The following is a 21095-nucleotide window of genomic DNA, read 5'->3' as shown; positions in this document are numbered from 1 at the left end:
ATGGTCACCTCTACTAAGCTGTACTTTTAGCTGGCTAATAAATGAGCTTATATGTGAGTAATACATGGAGCAGTTGGTAAGGCTGGTGTTTTGAAGTACAGTGTGATTTCATTGGATGATATTAGAGTACACTCGTTTTACTGACTCATGTTTTGTATTTTAAGTTTAGGAACTGCGGTTTCAGTAATGGCCAAGATTCCACTGTTGGAGTGCCTAACCAGACATAGTTACAGGGAATGTTTGGGAAGACTGAATTCTTTAAATGAACATGAAGGCTCAGAGAAAACTGACATGAAAAGATCCACTGAACTGGTGCTCTCTCCTGATATGCCTAGAACAACTAACACATCCTTGTTAACCTCATTTCACAAGTCAGTGGAGCATGTAGCTCCAGAACTCACCGATGCTGAACGTGGCAAAGAACTTAGGGAATCCTGTCAAAGTACTGTCCAGCAAGAGGAAGCTTCAGTAGATGCTAAAGACAGTGATCTGCCCTTTTTTAATGTTTCTTTATTAGACTGGATAAATGTCCAAGATAGACCTAATGATGTGGAGTCTTTGGTCAGGAAGTGCTTTGATTCTATGAGCAGGGTAAGTTGTGTGTGTGTGTGTGTGTGTGTGTGTGTGTGTGTTGGGGTTGATTAAGTTACAGTTGAAACAGCCTGCCTTGTGTTGGAACTTGGGAGGGTGGTGTAATCATGCTTTTGAGTTGATTATAAATTAGATTATTTGTGCATACAAATATTTAGAGAGGTTAGAAGGGTTTACATAAATAGGTTTTGAGTATTCAAGGATAAATCACTACCAACCAAAATATAGTATTGAACATTTCCATCATCCAGAAAGATGTCTTTTCCCAGTGAGCACCTCCCCACACGAGAAAGTATAACTATTCCATCTCCTGGAAAACTCGTCTGTAATACATTGTGCTTTCAGTTACAGTTAATTCAAGAAGTAAACTTGGGATAAATGTCTCTTCACATCTGCTCTGTAAGTTGATGCAAAACATTTACAACTGGAAGGAAGTTGTTTTAGTCACACAAAATACTAATGTTTTGAAGAGTCAGTTGTGAGAATACAAAGGCTAGAATAGTTGGGCTTTGCTTAAAGGTACACAAAATGTAGTCCTCAATTCATTCAGATTCCAAAGTCTAGATTGCCTGGAACAGCATGTAGCTACCTCATTTAAGTTAATAAATAAGTAAAGTAATAAATAAGTAAAATGAGAACCTCTGAGATCTTAGCTTCCTAATATGTTCATCATCTTTGTACTTGATAGTATCCGATAGGTAGGTATTTAATTCAATTAACGGATTTGCCTCAGCAAAGATTATTATGAAAAATGAATGAAAGCAGCCAGGTGTGGTGGTGCACACTTGTGGTCCCAGCACTCTGGAGGCAGAGGCAGATGGACTTAGTCTGAGTTCAAGACTAGCCTGGTCTACGAAGTGCATCCAGGACAGCCAAGGCTACACAGAGAAATCCTGTTTCAGAAAACAATATAAAACAAAAACAAAAGACCAAAGAAACACACAAAACAAAACAAAAGAACATAAGCTAGACGAATGTATGTGATTTAGGATTAATATTTTAGTATCTGAAATTTCCTTTTGTGACTGGATGATTGACCATATAATAGCGGTCCCAATAATCAGTGTCATATTGATAACTAGAACTGTGCTAGAATTGAACAATTTTACATAAATCCGGATGCTTGCTAGGGAAGCACTGTTATCACTGTTGTATCCCCTGACTTGTATAGGCAAAGTCTCAATAATTTTCCCAGGCTGACTTGGAACTCACTGTATAATCCAGTTTAGTCTTTTTGCAGTCCTCTTGCCTCAACCTTTTGAGTAGCTGGGACTACAGGCTTTGCTACCAGATGCAACACGAGACATTTTATTCTTTACATCTCTCATTTAGTGAGTACTGTTTATCTCATAGCAGCGATTTTGTTTGCCAGCAGTGTAACAAATAAAAAGGTGCTTAGATTTGATACTATTATTTATTTAATTAGTTTAAGTTTTTGTTTTTCAAGACAGAGTTTCTCTGTGTAGCCTTAGCTGTCCAGTGTGTAGACCAGGCTGGCCTCAAACTCACAATGATACACCCGCCTCTATCTCTCAAGGGCTGGATTACAGACATTCGCCACCATGCCTGGTTGATGCTTTTATTTTTTTTAAGGATTCTATTTAATGCTCTTAGTTTTATCGATTAATCCCATTTCTTTTGTGAAATTCCAGTAACTATATCTGGAAATGAGTTTGGACATAAATTTTGTTTGTTTGTTTAATTTAGTGGTTAAATTTACTAAATCCCACCCAGCCCTGACACTTGCAGATTACTCCTGCATTTCATAGCAATTTGAATCTCTAGTTTTATATTTATATGGGCTAATAGATGATGATTTCCATAGTTATTTTTGCAACCCAGTTTGGTTTTTGTTGTTTGGTTGCTTTTGGTTTTTTAAGACAGGGTTTCTCTGTGTTGCTGTGTAGCCTTGGTTCTCCTGGATTCACTTTGTAGACCAGGCTGAACTAAAATTCAGAGATCCACCAGCCTCTGCCTCCTCACGTGCTGGGATTATAGGCGTGTCCCACCTCATCTAGCTTTGCAACTCAGTTTTATCTTATGTTTAATATTCTATCTTTGATTCTCTTGTTGATTCATTTTTGTAAACTTCTGTTTCACAAATGAAGAGGATTTATACTTGTGATTAATTCTTGGGTGACAAGTATACTTAACTCAGTTTAAACTTCCCAGAGTTTATTGACCCTTAGTATCTCTTTCAAGCAACCTATTATTTTATCTGTCTGTCTGTCTATCATCTATCTACCCATCCAAGACAGCATTTCATTATGTAGCCCTGGCTGGCCTTGAAATTCTTCTGTTTCTCAAATGCTAAGGATCAAGGTGTATGCTGTTACATCCAGCTATTTGTGTATTGTATGGAGGGCAGTTTGTTTGGAGTTGTATAGTTACAAATAGACATTAGAGTTGGTTTTAAAACTTCTCTAATGCAGCTGTTGCATGTAGACCATGCAGATGTCAAAGAGAGCTCATGAGTCAAAATTAATGTAGCTCTAAATGCTAGTGATGGAAACCTGGACAAAATATTAAAAATAATTCAAGATTAATCCATTGTTTTTCTCTTTCTGACCATATCTTTCTGTTTTACCTTCTCTATAACCCCATTTAAAGGAACTAGTCACATGTCTTCTTTATAGGTCAGAACAGTAGTCAAAAAGACCTGTCAGTGAGATGGCTTGGTGGGATAGCTTGAATATGATATCTGGGTCCAAGATGGCAGCAGGAGGGAATTGACCTCACAAGGTGACCTTTGACCTCCACATGTATGTCATAGTTTTTGATAGCTCACATTCATGCACACACTTGTGCATTTGCATGTGCTTGCACACATACAAAATAAATGAAGTTGAAAAAAATAACTTGGTTGATATCTGCAGGTGTTCAGAATCCCATTGAAAAGCTGTGCTAGTTTTTCTTCTTTAAAAGTTGAGCTTTTGGCTCAGAGGTAGAACACTTGCCTACCAAGGCCCCAGGCTCAGTCTCTGCAATAATGATAAAATAACAAAATGTTCATTCAAGCTATTGGCAGTGGCTCCCACCTATAATCCCGACACTGTGAGTCCCTGAGGGAGATCCTGCCTCAAAACAAACAAACAAACAAATATATTATGCCTAATGCTAAAACCACACAGAGTAATCAGAGTCTGAGGTTCACAGATTTCTATCTGTGAAGGGGCCAACAGAACCTGAGGATGAGGAGAATGGCAAAGGTAGTATGCTATGCAACAGTTCCAGGAGCCTTTAATGAAATCTGACCAGTTTTTGCTAGGAAACAGTCAACATCAAACACAGTCTGGACAGTGGTAGCACACGCCTGTAAATCCCACAACTCAGAGAGGCAGAGGCAGGAGGATCTCTTGAGTTCAAGGCCAGCCTGGTCTACAAAGCAAGTTCAGGACAGCCAAGGCTACCCAGAGAAACCCTGTCTTGAAAAACAGAAGAACAAAAACCAAAAACGCTAAAACAAACAAACCAAAGACACTGTAGAATTAAAGTCAGAAAACCAGAAGGATTAAAGATTAAGAAAATATATTAATCAAGCCATTTCTTGTCTCGCTTGGGAAGAAACACCGGTCCTTTTTAAAGATGGGGTCTTGCTTAGTTGCCCATGCTGACCTGACCCCTTTGGTCTTCCTGCCTTGCTTCCTAAGTTCTGAACTACAAGCATATGCCAACGTGTTGGCTATGGGAGATACTTAGAGAGAAGTGAATTGATAAAGAGTACCAAAGAATGGGTTTGTCACTGGCTGCATATGACCTTGATGTCCTTGGAAATGACATTTTCTTTGGTATATTGAGAATTGTAGCATTGATTGCGATTTGTGATTTCTGAAGTTACACACTTGATTGATGCATTGTTTAGCATCAGTTTTTAAGAATGAGATTAGTGCTGTTAACCTTCCTTTGGAAGTATAACTTGATTTCCTGTGCAGTGTTTTTCTGTCACTTTTCTATCACTCTTGTTTTTCACTCTGTATCCAATTACTGTAAAATATAGTTAAAATTATCTCCAGAAGAATTCATTCGTATTTCCTTCTCATTTAGCTTGACCCAAAGATTATTCAACCATTTATGTTAGAATGCCATCAAACTATTGCCAAACTTGATAATCAGAATATGAAAGCTATTAAAGGGCTTGAAGATCGGCTATATGCTCTGGACCAGATGATTGCTAGCTGTGGCCGCCTGGTAAATGAACAGAAAGAGCTTGCTCAGGTATTGTGTTTGGCTGTTTGTGTATGTGTTAAGTGTAATATCTATTTGGTGTGCGCCATTTATTCCCCTTTTCCCTGGCTGTTGGCAATGCATTATGTCCATGTGTGTTCATTAGGTTCACCTGCTACTATGACTCTGTAGCTAACAGTTAACTTTTTCTTTTTAAGATTTATTTATTTATGTACACAGTGTTCTGTCTGCATGTACACCTGGATGCCAGAAAAGGCCATCAGATCACATTATAGATGGTTGCGAGCCACCATGTGGTTACTGCGAATTGAACTCAGGAGGATCTCTGGGAGAACAAGCTGCACTCTTAGCCTTTGAGCCATCTCTCCAGCCCAACAAAAGTTAACTTAGGGGAGAAGAGGTTTATTTTGATGGGTTCAGAAGGATGCAGTCTGCAATGATGGGAAAGTTAGGACAACAGGAGCAGATTCAGGAGGGAGAGAAGCACAATTCTGGAGTAACAGAAGTACAACTTACCTCTTGGCAGGTTAGAAAGAAAATAGAATCCAGAAGCAAAAAGTGGAAAAGGCTGCTCTTGGCTAGAGATCTCAAGCCCATACCCAGGGATTTATCCCTGCAGCCAAGCTTTACCCACCAAAGGTTCCATGTCTTAGAACAGCACCAAAGGAGGGACAAGCACTCAAAACGTGAGCTTGTGGGGGGACAATTCAGATTTATAACAGCATACCTCATAATAGTAAAAAAAGACATGCTTTATCTTGTTATTCCCATTTGAGAACAGGGTCTCATTTTGTTACCCAGGCTCCTGCCTTCTTCTCAGTGCTGTAATTACAGGTAACTATTAGCACACGTACCCAAGGCATGCTTTAAATGGTTGAGTTTGATCAAGTGAGTTCAGGTACTATGGATGAAAACTGAAGCACAAACCATGAAAGCACTTTCTGTAGCTGGAGTGAAAGTGAGTGTGTATGTATGTATATATATATGTATGTTTGTACTTAGTTTTTTGAGACAGGATTTCTCTTGTAGTCCTGTCTATCCTGGGCTCACTTTGTAGACCAGGCAAGCTTTGAACTCAGACTCACTTGCCACCTCACTGCTGGGATTAAAAGTGTGGGCCACCACGCATGGTGTGAAAAATTACCCCCCCCCCCCCGACAGTGTTTCTCAATGTTATCTTGGCTGTCCTGGACTCACCTTGTAGACCATGCTGGCCTTGAACTCACAGCCATCTGCCTGCCTCTGCCCCACCCCCCACCCCACCCCCGAGTGCTGGGATTGAAGGTGTGTGCCATCATGCCCAGCCGAAAAGTGATTATTTGTAATGTGTTAAAATAAAATAATATGATAAAAGAAGTTGTATTAATAAGTACCTTGTATTCTCCCTCAAAAACATAGGACAATAAATAAAAGAAAAGCGAGAAATCTTTAAAAATTAATTAATCCTTTATATTTATGACCATTTGTTTTCCATCCCTCCAGAGCCAGGTAGCCAAATTTCATTTTGTGCTACCATACCCATGTCTCTCTTTCCCTCCTTCCTCTCCCCCTACCTTCTGTATTTCATGGACTAGAATTTTCCTTTGTAGCCCAGGATGTCCTGCATTTGCTTTTGGCGCGCTTTTGTTGGTTGTTATATTTTTATTGCTTATGATGTTGATGTTTCATGTGCTTATTTTTAATCAGAAAAAAATTTTAAAGAATTTGCTTTTGGCTTGTGTTTGGGTTAGTTATGTTAATCTGTACCTTTCAAGGTACAGGTTATTATAAGTTGGTTTTCAGTCCTTGCAATGGCCATTTTCTATTGTTTCCCTGTTCTTGTGAGAAACTGATTTTAGGGATCCAAATGGAAAGTGGTCCATTCTCTGTTTTTCTTTCAATTGAGTGCTTATGTCATTTATTTAACAAAATTAAGTATTCTTACTTTTTTTTCTCTAAGGGATTTTTAGCTAATCAGATGAGAGCTGAAAACTTGAAGGATGCATCTGTGTTGCCTGATCTGTGCCTGAGTCATGCAAATCAGCTAATGATTATGTTGCAAAACCACAGAAAACTGTTGGATATTAAACAGAAGTGTACCACTGCCAAACAAGAGCTAGCAAACAATCTACATGTCAGACTGAAGTAAGAGATTGTATCATACTTAGTTAGGCTCCTTAGACTTCATATTTTTATCTTCCTAGTAATAAGACTAATTTCCTCTTAAGATTACTTTGAAATACATATTGACTAACCCTGGGACTAGACTTTATAGAGTTTTGATCTTCATAGCTTACCTACAAGATGACTTAGCAAATGTTGGCTGTTGAAAAACATTCAATCTTATTCTGTAGGTGGTGTTGTTTTGTTATGCTTCATGCTGATCAAGATGGAGAAAAACTGCAAGCACTGCTCCGCCTAGTAATAGAGCTATTAGAAAGAGTCAGAATTGTTGAGGCTCTTAGTACTGTTCCTCAGATGTATTGCCTGGCTGTTGTCGAGGTTGTAAGGAGAAAAATGTTCATTAAACACTACAGAGAGGTAAGCAATTCCATTTGTTGAATTGTATATGAACATTAATAATTGCTTTTGTTATTAACATAAACTTTCTTCTTCTAAGTGGGCTGGTGCTTTAGTCAAAGATGGAAAACAATTGTATGAAGCTGAAAAGACAAAAAGGGAATCCTTTGGGAAATTATTTAGTAAGTTAATTTATTTACCCGTTTTCTTCTCAAATTTTTTGGCCTTTAAATAATTTGTAAAATAACCATATTTCTGATTTCTTTATACAGGGAAGTCCTTTTTAAGAAATCGTCTATTTAAGGGACTGGACTCCTGGCCTCCCTCATTTTGTGTATGTATTTATTTTTTAACCATGACTAAATTTCTATATTATAAAACCTCTTTTTCAGGATGAGAATCATTTATCAGAAACAGAATAAGTTGTGATATAGGTAAATCAGCATAAAATGGTTTTGGCTTTAAAGGTTATCTAATGTACATTCTACTATGTGTTAATATTTGTTATTAACTTTTGAGATGTATTTTCCTTGATGTGAGGTAAAGATATGTTCACTTATCTGTGGCTATAAGGAAAAATGTTTATAGATTGTTATTAGGGACTATGCTGGCTTAGTAAATTTGCTGTTCTATGAGCAATGAGTAGTTAGCTAGGTTTCTAGTACCAGACATTGCCTTTCTGTTGAGCAGGTCTTAAGTTTGATTAGAGAGCTGTTAGTTGTTTTAAGGGAGGCTTTCTTTGTTGTTGTTTTTTGTTTGTTTTTTGGGTTTTTTTTTTGTTTGTTTGTTTTTTGTTTTTAAAGACAGGCTTTCTTTGTGTAATAGCCCTGGCTGTCCTAGATTCACTTTGTAGACGATGCTGGCCTCGAACTCACAGTGACCTGCCTGCCTCTGCCTCTTGCATGCTGGGATTAAAAGTGCGCACCACCACACCGGCAGTAACCTTTCTTTTGTCTGTTTTCTTTTCATGCTTTTCATCCACTTCATTGTTGAATGAGTCAGAGTAACTTAGGTCTTCAATAAATCTTAACTAAAATTAAACATGAAAATATTATTAGATATATATTTTTGTTTGTTTGCTTGCCTCCCAGAGTGCTGAGTTTACAGGAGTGCACCACCTCACACAGCATCATTTCATATATTTTAATACTATGTGTCCCTCATCCATATTAAAATTTCAATTTCAAACACACAGCAGTATTTAAGAATGCGTATATATAGCATATTTGGAAACTACATACCATGAACCTGTTTTATGAAGATTTATATCCTGAAATTTAAATCTTATTGACTAGTGATTAAGATAATCAGAGTTATTCTTTAACTTGCTAGTATTATAAAAAACAACCAGTAGGACTTTAAAAGCCAAACTTTTTATTTAGAGTTTAAGTTGACCCAAAGTATTTTTTAAACTGAGAAGACGAAAGAAAGGAATCGAAGGTACAGAAACAAAGTTTGCTATAGAGAGACCTTTTTTGATCATTCTGTAAACCAAGGGAAAATTTGGGTATAATATATGCACAGTCACCATTTAGTGTTGATGGGACAGTAGAGTTTCTATAAAATGGTGCTAAGGACAAAAGAGAAAGAACAAGTGTTAGTTTCCTCCAAGCAGTTCAGTGTCAGATATTAAAGGTTCACAGAGCTGGTGTGCACGTCTCTCTTGCATGGTCTCTGATTTACTTCTATTATTTTTTTCGAAATTGTGATCATACCAGTTGACATGTTTTTTTAAAGTCTCTTATGTTGTACTTAATTGTAGCAAGAAGCCATACATAAATTCATCTTTTATATCTACATTTATAGACTCAGAAGCCTCGAAAATTTGACTGTGAACTTCCAGATATATCATTAAAAGATTTACAGTTTCTTCAATCATTTTGTCCTTCAGAAGTGCAGCCGTTCCTCAGGTATTTTTGACTTGAGTTGATCTTAAAACAGTCAGAGTTGTGGTTTGTTTTCTTAGAGAATCTCCTAAGAAAAGGACTGTAAAAGCTTCTTTCAGTTTGTCTGTCTTTACTTAGGAAGGGCTGGTCATGCTGTTGTATTGTTTTTAAGAGAGTGAAATAATTTGTTTTATAAGAAACTAAAAACTCGTTTGCATTCTTTTTCAGGGTTCCCTTGCTTTGTGACTTTGAACCTCTACACCAGCATGTACTTACTATACATAATTTGGTAAAAGCAGCACAAAGTTTGGATGAAATGTCACAGACCATTACAGATCTACTGAATGAACAAAAGGCAAATGAGTTATTTTAAATAGTTTTATAAGTTTCAGATGTTTGCATTGTTACAGATCTTTAGAAGTTTCACTTTGTGTTCCAGGTTTCCACAAGTCAGGCTTCCCCACAGTCGGCTGCTTCTCCAAGGATAGAAAGTACAACAGGCATTACAACTACTACCTCACCAAAAACTCCTCCTCCACTAACTGTTCAGGAGACCTTATGCCCGGCAGTATGTCCCTTAGAAGAGTTATCTCCAGATAGCATTGATGCTCATACATTTGATTTTGAAACCATCTCCCACCCAAACACAGAACAAACTATTCACCAAGCTTCAATAGACTTAGATTCATTAGCAGAAAGTCCTGAGTCTGATTTTATGTCTGCTGTGAATGAGTTTGTGATAGAAGAAAATTTGTCATCTCCGACCCCTATAAGTGATCCACAAAGTCCGGAAATGATGGTGGAATCACTTTATTCATCAGTTATCAATGCAATAGATAGTAGGCGCATGCAGGACACGAGTGCACGTGGAAAAGAGGGCTTTGGAGATTGTGCCGCTCTGCATGTCCAGCTGGAGAAATACAGAGTTGCTGTCCAAGATTCTCACATCAGTATACAAACCATCAAGGAAGACTTGTGCCACTTCAGAACATTTGTACAAAAAGAACAGTGTGACTTATCAAATTCTTTAAAATGTATAGCTTTAGAAATAAGAAATATTATTGAGAAAGTAAAATGTTCTCTAGAAATAACACTAAAGGAAAAACATCAGAAAGAACTCCAATCTGTAAAAAGTGAGTATGAATATAAACTGGATGCTCTAGTAAAAGACAGTGAAGAAAATGTAAATAAAATTAAAAAATTAAAAGGAGATTTAGTATCCCTTGAAGAGGCATTACAAAATAAGGACAACGAATTTGCTTTGATTAAAGACGAAAAAGATGCTGTTGTCTTCATGCAGCATGAAAAGGATCAGAAGTTGTTAGAGATGGAAAATATAATGCATACTAAAAATTGTGAAATTAAAGAACTGAAGCAGTCACGAGAGATGGTGTTAGAAGACCTGAAAAAGCTGCATGTTGAAAATGATGAGAAAATAGAGTCATTGAGAGTTGAATTTCAGTGCTTAGAACAAAGCCACCTAAAAGAATTAGAGGACACACTGCATATCAGGCACACGGAGGAGTTTGAGAAAGTTATGACAGACCACAAAGTGTCTTTGGAGAAATTAAAAAAGGAAAATCAACAAAGAATCGACAAGATGCTAGAATCTCATGCCTCAACTGTCCAGGAAAAAGAACAACAGTTGCAGGAATTGAAACTCAAGGTTTCTGACTTGTCAGACATGAGGTGTAAATTAGAGGTTGAACTTGCATTAAAGGAAGCAGAAACGGATGAGATAAAGACCTTGTTGGAAGAGAGCAGAACACAGCAGAAGGAAACTTTGAAGTCTCTCCTTGAACAAGAAACAGAAAATTTGAGAACAGAAATAAGTAAACTAAACCAAAAGATTCATGATAATAATGAGAATTACCAGGTGGGCTTGTCGGAGTTAAGAGCTTTAATGACAATTGAAAAAGATCAGTGCATTTCAGAGTTAATTAGTAGACATGAAGAAGAATCTAATACACTTAAGGCTGAAATAGACAATGTAACATCTTTGCATCACCAAGCATTTGAAATAGAAAAAAAACTGAAAGAACAAATAGTTGAACTGCAGAGTAAATTAAACTCAGAACTCAGCGCTCTTGAAAAACAAAAAGATGAAAAAATGACCCAGCAAGAAGAGAAGTATGAGGCTCTTATACAGAACCTTGAGAAAGACAAAGAGAAATTGGTCATGACCCATGAACAAGACAAGGAACTGTTAATTCACAAGCTTAATTGTGAAAAAGACAAAGCTGTCCAAACTGCGCTAAGTGAATTTAAGTTGGAGAGAGAACTTGTTGAGAAAGAGTTATTAGAAAAAGTTAAGCATCTTGAGAATCAAATAGCCAAAAGGTAAGTATTAAGCTTAGAACGTAATTTAAATAGTGATGAGTCAAATGTATGTGTTAATCAAAGTACCTTGATTTATTTACTGTAATTAAATAGGGTAACTGGGATATTTTCACAAAACAATTACTTTTAGAGAGCACCATTTATCATAAGCATGAAAATAATACCACATAACTTTACTATAGTTAGAGTTGGTGTGATAGCTTGTGCCTGTAATCTTAAGAACTTGGGAGACTGAGGCAGGAGGAGTGCTATGGGCCCAAACCTGGTCTCAGAGTGAGCTAGTTCTAGGCCAGACCTTGTCTTGAAAAGAAAACAAGCCACGAAATACGTCAACATTTAGAATTTTCAGAAAAATGCTTTTTTGAAATATGTAATTCAAAAATTTTTTGATTTGAGGCCTTTACTAAATTTTTCAGTTAAAATTACTTTCGTTCTCTTCCTATATTTGTATTAGAGCTTATGTTTCTTCCACCTGTGATTTAGCCATGCCTAAATCAGATGTGAATATGCAAAATGTTCCTCACTGTTGCTTTCTGGATAACTACAATTTCACTCAATTTTTTTCTGTTTGGAAAGATATTTTAAAATTTTTTTAAAAATCATTTTCTGTTATTTTTTAATTATCACAGATGGGTTTAGTATTTTCATTTTAAACTTTTTGATGGGGTTTTGCCTAGTAAACAGTTTGTAGAGTATGATTAATGTATCATTTAATGCTGTTGTTAGTTATCAAAGTGAATATTTTGTGTGTGTGTGTGTGTATCTCTGTGTTTGTTTAATCCATGCCACTTTTAAATAACTCTTTGGGTGTTCTTGGGAGGTGTGAGGGTTTAATAGAGGAAGAATACGTCTCTTGGAAATGGTTATAGAACTATGGAGACAAAACAGTCTAATTACTGTGGAAAAGCTCATTAAGGAACCAGCGTAAACAGTCACTGTAGAACCGAGTTTAGCTCTTAGTACAGCATGGGCTAGTTCAAGTGTATTTTAAGTAACAGTGTCACGATCAGTAGATGGAGCCTTATAAAGAGAAACAATCAAATGAAAGGAAATTTTAGCCAAATTGACCTTCCAAGATTCTTGCTGATAACAAGCTAGAGTGATAAGAAACCAAGGGTAGCATATGAAGAATTTGATCCAATATTGGGAGAGATCAGATTACAGGAGTGAGGAGTGTTCTCCAAGCTGACTGACCAAACTTCATGCTGCAGCTGGGCAGTGCAGGCTTGACGAGCTTTGGAGTCAAGGTTGGAGTCTAAAAGAGACTAATGTTTAGTGAGACCTTGTCAAGCTCTAAGTGAAATATCAAGAAGATATTCTCTGAAGCCCTCATCAAAATTGATTTCTCCATGGCTCACTGGGAAGCTGCCACAGTACTCAAGAATCTCCTAAAGGCATCAAATGTTGGCTTAATCTGCAACCTAAAATGAGTAGCTCTCAGTTACATGCCAGGAAGTTACAGTGAGACAACTGGCCACTACTGCTTCTGGAGAATAGCACTGGGCCTCTCCTCTGTCTTCCAAACCTTGCAGCTGTTCTTTTATATGGTATCCTTGAAGCTCTTCAAGGGATTTGGAAATACGAAGTCTCTGTCTTGAAGTTTTTTTGTATGAGATTACAAAAGAGGTGGTAGTAGTGTTGTGGGGGAGCAGTCTAGCATTGTACCCTGTTTTAAACTTAGTAGTCAGATGTGTATGTTTCTTTACCGGAATTGAATGTCTAAATAAAAGCACTTTAGTTGATCTCATGTTTGTTTCACGTGATGCAACTTCTGTCCCACATAATCCTGAGATTTCCTTAACCCCTCTCTTTTTAAAGGCAAGACTCAAATTGATGTTATTCTATCCATTTTTGATTGGGCATGTGTTCCTTTTACTTTTGTTCTGTCACAATCACTGAAATTCTGTAGGTTATAAACTGGGGGGAAATTTCAGGGTAACTACCATTATCTTATTTCATAAACTATCGGAGTAGAAAAAGGGGTTATAAAACCCACCAAAATGAAATGCCTTAATGTGAAACAATATAATTACTAGCCTTTATTTCTGTAATTACCCTTGCAACTTTACTACCTACTCCAACCTTTGTAAAGAGACTGCTATTTGTTTCTATAATACAGTTGCTATAAGGCTTTAAATCCAATTTAACCTTTTAAAAATGTGTGTATGTATATGTAAGCCCAGAACCTTGTACGTGCTAGGCAAGTACTCCACCACATAGCTGTACCTCCATTTTTAGTTGGTAGTTTTCTTTTTGTCCCTTCCATTGCATGAAATTACTTAGAGACAACCTAGAATATATGTTGTATTAATAGTGTTTTCTATCCTTGTCCTATAAGACAGTATGAAATTAAATCAGTGATACAGCAGACTACATTTTAACTTATTGGGTTCAGTATAATGGGGGCCTTTCAGTGGCCAAGTAATAGCAAAGTTGAAGAAATGCTTGGGGGAGGAGGTCATATGTGCATTATGCCACGCGTGTGTGGAGATCAAAGGACAGCCTTGATTTCCACCTTGATTGAGACAGTGCCTCTTTTGTCGCTACCATTCACTGTAACTAGCCATCCATCAAGCCTCCAAGGATTCTTTTTTCATCTCCCATCTTGCCAATAGGCATTCTTGGCTTAGTGGTGTGTTACCACAGTTGGCTTTAGTTTTGGGGATTCCAACTTTGATCAGCATTTTACCTACTGAGCCTTTTCACTTACCCTCAAGAAGTGCTTTCTGTAAAAGTAATCATTTCTCTAAACGAGTATAGACCAAAATTATGCTGCTTTTCTTTGCAACAATAATTATTATAATTGTCACAAACTGGTCTCTGGCTCAGTGCACTATTATATTTGGACTTTACTTCATCCTTGCAAAATGGCACTCTTCTATGAGTCATCAGTAGTTTGGACTACAGTCTTTTTTTTTTTTTTTTTTTTTTTTTTTTTTTTTTTTTATTTTATTTTTTTTTTATTAATTTATTCTTGTTACATCTCAATGTTTATCCCATCCCTTGTATCCTCCCATTCCTCCCCCCCCATTTTCCCATTATTCCCCTCCCCTATGACTGTTCCTGAGGGGGATTACGTCCCCCTATATATTCTCATAGGGTATCAAGTCTCTTCTTGGCTACTTGCTGTCCTTCCTCTGAGTGCCACCAGGTCTCCCCCTCCAGGGGACATGGTCAAATGTGAGGCACCAGAGTATGTGAGAAAGTCGTATCACACTCTCCACTCAACTGTGGAGAATATTCTGACCATTGGCTAGATCTGGGAAGGGGTTTAAAGTTTACCTCCTGTATTGTCCTTGGCTGGTGCCTTAGTTTGAGCGGGACCCCTGGGCCCAAATCTGCCTATCATATTGCTCTACTTGTAGATTTCTAGGACCCTCTGGATCCTTTTATTTTGCTGTTCTCCCATGCGTCTCTCATTTAGAGTCCCAATAGGATGCCTTCCCCTCTGTCCCAGTTTCCTGGTAAGTGAAGGCTTTTGTGGGACATGCCCCTTGGGCTAGTATGCAGATATAAGTGAGTATATACCATTTGATTCTTTCTGCTTCAGGGTTAACTCACTCATTATGATCATTTCTAGCTCAATCCATTTATCCACAAATTTCGGGAATTCCTTGTTTTTAATAGCTGAGTAGTATTCCATAGTGTAAATGTACCACAGTTTCTTTATCCACTCTTCTACTGAGGGACACTTAGGCTGTTTCCATGTTCTGGCTATTATGAATAAGGCTGCTATGAACATGGTTGAGCAAATTTTCTTGTTGTGTGCTGGAGCATCTTCTGGGTATATTCCAAGGAGTGGAATCTTATCAGACTAACTGCTTTAGGAATTGACATAGGAGGCAAAGCTTTTATATAGGCTTATATAGACAGGAGGCTATGGCTACACATCTTTGTCTGGAATCTTTATTACAATACAGCATTTTTATTTTTATTTTTTCTTAAGTAGAGGAACAATAGTTTGGGCTTAAGTAGGGTTTAGTATAAAAAGTTCAGCTGACCCTATGGAGACAGATGAGTGTTCTTTTCATGATAATTGATTCTCACCCAGTCATCTGACTGGGTGGGTATCTACTGAATTACTGAAATGTAATTCTTAAGAGGTTCCTTGCTTTGGAACATTTATCTTCAGAGTACATAAAGCCATTCACATTTTATTCCGATTTTCAGAGGTAAATCCATGCCAGGCCTTACCCCTTCAGTACTGAGAATTGAACCAGAGCCTAGAACATGGCAGGCAAATGGTTGTAATACTGAACTGTATCTCTAGCCCCTGCTTTTACAGCTTTGTTTTTTCAGTGTAGGTAAAAGGAATATAGGGCTTCATTATGTAGTCCCATCTATCCTTGAGCTCAAAATCTTGCCTTAGTTTCCTGTGTGCTAGCATTACAGTCCTACACCACTATGAATAGCTTTGTCACCAAATTAATCTAGCTCCCCTCTAAGTCCACTGTCTGGAAAATTTGGGGGGCGGGTAGGAATAGCGCTTTTGAGATAGGGTTTCTCTGTGTAACAGCCCAGGCTGGCCTAGAACTCATAGATATCCACCTGCCTCTGCCTCCCAAGTGCTGGGATTAAAGGTGTGCACTGCCATGCCCGGCATGGAAAATTCTTTATCCAGCCTCCATGAATCATTATAGATCCATCCTCCTTCACTTTTCTCCTTTTAGGTAAGCTAAATGTTCTGTGTGATTTTACAACTGGACCCTTCCCTCCCATTCTTCTGCTGTGTGCTCTGTGCTTTTGAAGGATGTCAGCATTTATGCAGAATCATTAGGAGCTAGGCTTGCATAATTTCCTCATTTTGAGTGCCAGTTATAGGTACTGAAAAAGCAAAGTTGGAGAAACCTGTGTCTCCTATATGCTTGGTTAAGAGTGTTGCATTCATAATTCTGAGTTAAGACAGCACAGTGGTTGAGAAATGAACCGCACAATCCTAGGCACTTCAACACTTTCTCCCCAGTTTGTGGCACTGTTTAGGGAGGTTTATGTGCTGCAGCCTTGCTGGAGAACATGTATCACTCACTGTGAGCTGGTTTTGAGATTAAAGGCCACGTGCCATTTTCAGTTCATTCTGCACCATGAAGGTGTGAGCTCAAGTTTATCTCCAGCAACCATGGCTGCTGCTTGTGCCATAGTTCCTCTCCCATCATCAAAAACTCTTGTCCTTTCAAACCATAAGCTAAAATAGTCTTTTAAGTTGCCTTACTGTTGTTTATCACAGCAACAGAAAGGTAACTAATGTAGACATAACTATGATAAGCAGCCATGGTCTCTCATAGTAACTTAGGAGACCACTGTAAGGTTATTAGTCTGTCCAAGCATCAAGCAGAGAGTTTGATATCTTTGCAAAAGGAAAATATTGGCCCACAATCTCTAGGGTCTTAATTGTGATTATCCTTTACTACTGAACAAATTTCTATGCACCATCCGTATATCAGGTATCTACTAGGGTATGTGGCCTAAGGGAAAGCAGCTTGCATGCTAATCTAGACCCACTAAAACAGTGGGTTTTGCTTTGGACCCTGCACAGATAGGCAGCCTTTATAAGTTTTTGGTAAATGGCTCAAAACAACATACTCAAGCAGAATGAATTACCCTCAAAATTCAGAGGCTTGCTTGGCAATATTTTGCCCCTTTAGAGAGAGGACTGACTAACACTACACATGCTCATGGCCTTTTTGTCCTGCATGTCTTGCCTAAGTAGTTGCTACTTCCTAATTACTAGGTTTAGCCAGTCTTTGCCTTTAAATGTGTTAGACCAGCATGATGCCCAGAAAATGAAGAAGACCAGCGTCTCTGCCAACTAGATTTTTTGGGGGAGTGGCAAAAATCGCATAGTTCTTCTAAGTACAAAAAAAAAAAAAATTTTTTTTATGTGTAGGGCATGCCTTTTGTCATTGCTAGTAAACCACTAAGACACCTGTGCAGTAAGCCTAGCTTCTAATAAAGATTTGAAGTCAAACATTTGATTTCTGCTAACTGGGTTCTATCAAAAGACTGGAGGATTAGTATAATCTCAAAATTAGTATATCATTTATGTCATGGATTGACAGGATGGAATCTGGGAATCTGTCCACCATTTGTCTTCATAAATAACATGTACATTGTCTCACAAATCACATACTCCACCCCCAAACTTCCTCATCTTGTCCTTAGTTCTAGAAGCATTATGGCCCATGATCCCTCTTCTAATGGAGGTGAAGAACCTTTGCTTTCTGACATAGTGGCCATTTCATTTACCTCATTTCATCTCACCAGGTACATATTCCCATCTGTGCTGACTTGTAGGGTGAGTATATTATGATAGAATATCTTTAGAGCACATTTACATTTTATTACAAAATTATTTTCTTTGCCTAATTTGTATATTAAACTTTACCTTGGTTTTTTTGTGTATAGAAACATAGTATCTATAGTGCCAGGAATCCATTGTATGCCTGGAGATGTTGATCCTGCAGGTGAGGGGTCTTGTAATATAGCTTTATTACAGTACAGCCATGCAAATTCATGCCTTTGTTGCCAGTGACTGCTTTTGCAAAAGTTGAACAATTAGAATAGAGACCATTAGGTTAACACTTTTACCATAACAGAAGGTTTAGGTTCCTGTTTCTATACTAATAGGAGTTTATGTGGGGAGGCTGGGCTTCCTGCCAGTTAGTAGGAGTCTTGCTGGCTTGAAATAACAGTTGCATTTGAGTTAGCCCTTGATGGAATTTTTCATAACTCATTGCTCATTTCCTTTTGCCTTCTAGCTCTAGAACATAGATAAGACTACTAGATTTTACTTGATATTTTTGAGCACAGTAGTTCTTGTTCCATTAGTGAGGAAACAAATAGGAATTTTGCCAAGTTGCTTTATGTGTATTTAGCTACAAATTGGAGGGTAGCTAGCTCAGGTGAGGGACTTACTAGCCCATAGTCTTATCATTATCAGTCTCTTTTTTAAAAGATCTTTATTTTTATGTGTTTTGGTATCCTGCCTGCATGCATGTACCACCTTTTGTTTTTGTTTTTCAAAACAGGGTCTCTCTCTGTAGCTCTGACTGTCCTGAACTCACTTTGTAGACCAGGCTGGCCTCCAATTCCTAGAGATCCATCTGCCTCTGCCTCCCAAGTGGCGTGTGCCGCCACTGCCCGACTGTGTACCACATATGTATCTCTGTGTCTCTGTACATGCCAAAAGAGAGTTTTGCATCCCCTGGAACTGGAGTTACCTAGAGTTTTGTGAAGCCATATGGGTCTTAGGAACTGAACTCACTGCTTCTACAACAGCTGCAGGTACTCCTAACTGACCTCCAACCCAGTGGCCAGGTTTGTTTTTTTGTTTTTGTTTGTTTGTTTGCTTGTTTTGTTTTAACAATTCTTTAAGATTTAATTTGTGTGTATGACTGTTTTGGTTGCCTGCATCTAAGTGCACCACACATGTGCCTGGTGCCTACAGAGTTCAGAAGATGGAGTTAGAGGTGATTGTAAACTGCTATGGTGGGTGCTGGGAATCAAACCTGGGTCCTCTGTAAGAACTCTCCAACCCCATGGCTGAAGGAGAGATAAACCTGTTTTTTAGTTTCCCAAGTGTGGGATTGGAATGGTCTTGTGAGAGAACAGGTGAGGTTAATCCATTAGAAGACCAACCACCTGGTTTGGGAGCTTGATTGTTTTCAACTGGAAAGATCCTATGAACAAACTCTGGGAGGAGATATATAAATGAGCTGAAAACTGGAGGCGGGGCTTTTTGGAGACTTCGGATAGTTTTGGCTGTTCATCGCTCCACTTTGAGATGCCCCTAGAGAGAACCGTTCGAGGGAAGGCTTCAGGGCTCCATCCAGCTCCTACTGAGGTTCTGGGTTTTGGTTACTCCAGGTTTCAGCAGAAGAAATCCCGCTGATTACGTCAGGAGAATTGCTCTTCAGAACTGATATCCTGATGGTTTTGTTGTTGTGTTTCTTAATCCACTTTTCCTATTGTTTTGGTTATTCGAGTATAAGTGACATATGTTCGTTTAATAAATTGTTAATAAAATATATTGGATAAAAAAATTGAGCCTACACATGGCACCTGGTCTCAACATGTAATGTCTCCTTGGTGATCCACAGTGGGTTCAGGAGACTACTAGGTGTACTGTACCCTCCCAGATGTCTAAAGAAGGATGCAGAGTTGATTGCTGGCCCAGGTCTTGTACTTCAGTAGAAGATATGAGTCTCCCCTGGTCTCTTTGTCTTAAGCCACCCCCACCCTCTGGGCCATTGTGCTAATTGCTCAGAGTAATCCTTTTGGGTTGAGAGATCTTAGGCTCTAGGCTCTTTTCACAGAGAGCAAATATAATAGCGGTACATGCTTGCTTGACTAGAATCAGTTCTTCTACCTGTGTCATCTCAGCCCAGCATTTATCCTGAAGCAGTCCACATGGCAATCCAAAGATGAAGAACACTTAGAAATGACAGGTATTTGCTCTTGTACATATACAACCCCAGGCACACAATTTGAACTATATTGCTTTATTTTTAGTAATCCAAACCTCCTCTCCTGCAGGCTTACCTGTTATGCATTCTGCTCCATTATCATGTCATCATTCAGAAAGCATTTTGTTTATAGTAAAATTTGAATGTATGCCTGGTCATTGGCAGTTGTGCCCCCACTTCAGCACATTCCATACAATGTACTGCTTGGTTATCTGCTCTATCTTTGACCTTCTATATTCTAAATTATTGCCATTTATCCTCTAGCTGTTGGAATAATTCTTCGGGAACTGCATTAGGTGATTAGGATTACCTCTGAGCCCTGCCTATGCCTGGTTTTATCCAATACTGCAGCCCTGAGTCCTTTTTATATTATTTTCTCATCCACACATCCAGCATACAGCTCTGCTAACTGCACACTCACTTTGGTAAAGCTTTAACTTGCACAGTTCATTTCTTTCAACCCAAAGGAGAAACAAAATAAGTCCTTCACCTTTTAATTAGTTATGTATATGAAATAGAAAATTCCAGCCTTTCTGCACTTAGCCATAAATTAGACTGTATCAAAAAGTGCTTATGAGGAAGATTTGCCTGAGTGTTCGTTCAAATTTAAGTTAGTTTTATTTGTAAATTTGGATGTATGAATAAAAGGTTCCCAGTGATTTTTCTGTATAGTTTTAGTTGCTATAGAATTAATTGTTCTCTGACACCATAATTATAATAGAAAACTCTTTAAAGTGTGAACAAACTTTTTAATCTAAAAATCCTGTTTATAAATACACCTATTCCAAAAACATTCCATTGTCTTTTAAAATCAAGCAAATGCATGCTGAAAGTTGGTTCTCTAGCCTCTATTTTTTTGTAGCATGTCCGAACACTACTTAACTAGAGAGGGGTGAGACAGAGTCTTGCCATGTAGCGCAGGCTTACTTGATACTTTGTAAAGCCGAGGCTGGCTTGTGTAAGAAAGCTTGCAGAAAAATTGAACTGGGATTATAGACATGAACCATCACTTTTGAAGGAGGTATTTTAGGGATGTTTTAAAGGTTGAAAGCAAATTAAGGTTTAAAATTAATAACCAATGTGTAGTCTCACCTGAGATTTTGCTTCACTTGGCCATTCTCATCTGCTGCCT

The 21095-nt window shown here is 38.1% G+C and overlaps 1 protein-coding gene across 2 annotated transcripts in view; it reads left to right on the top strand.

Moving 5' to 3' along the window:
* Rb1cc1 (RB1 inducible coiled-coil 1) overlaps window positions 1–21095 on the top strand; it is a 543496-nt gene that overhangs the window by 508936 nt on the left and 13465 nt on the right. For both annotated transcript variants that reach the window (XM_051159385.1, XM_051159381.1), the window contains exons 6-14: window positions 165–591; window positions 4636–4806; window positions 6716–6900; window positions 7110–7296; window positions 7376–7457; window positions 7548–7609; window positions 9082–9185; window positions 9390–9516; window positions 9601–11501. In XM_051159385.1, coding sequence (XP_051015342.1) covers window positions 165–591; window positions 4636–4806; window positions 6716–6900; window positions 7110–7296; window positions 7376–7457; window positions 7548–7609; window positions 9082–9185; window positions 9390–9516; window positions 9601–11501 — 3246 coding nt within the window. The remainder of the gene's footprint in view (window positions 1–164; window positions 592–4635; window positions 4807–6715; window positions 6901–7109; window positions 7297–7375; window positions 7458–7547; window positions 7610–9081; window positions 9186–9389; window positions 9517–9600; window positions 11502–21095) is intronic.

This window comes from Acomys russatus, chromosome 2 (assembly GCF_903995435.1).
Source record: "Acomys russatus chromosome 2, mAcoRus1.1, whole genome shotgun sequence".
Lineage (NCBI taxonomy): Eukaryota > Metazoa > Chordata > Mammalia > Rodentia > Muridae > Acomys > Acomys russatus.
Note: the sequence above shows the minus strand (reverse complement) of the source record. Positions and strands in the feature narration are given on the sequence as shown.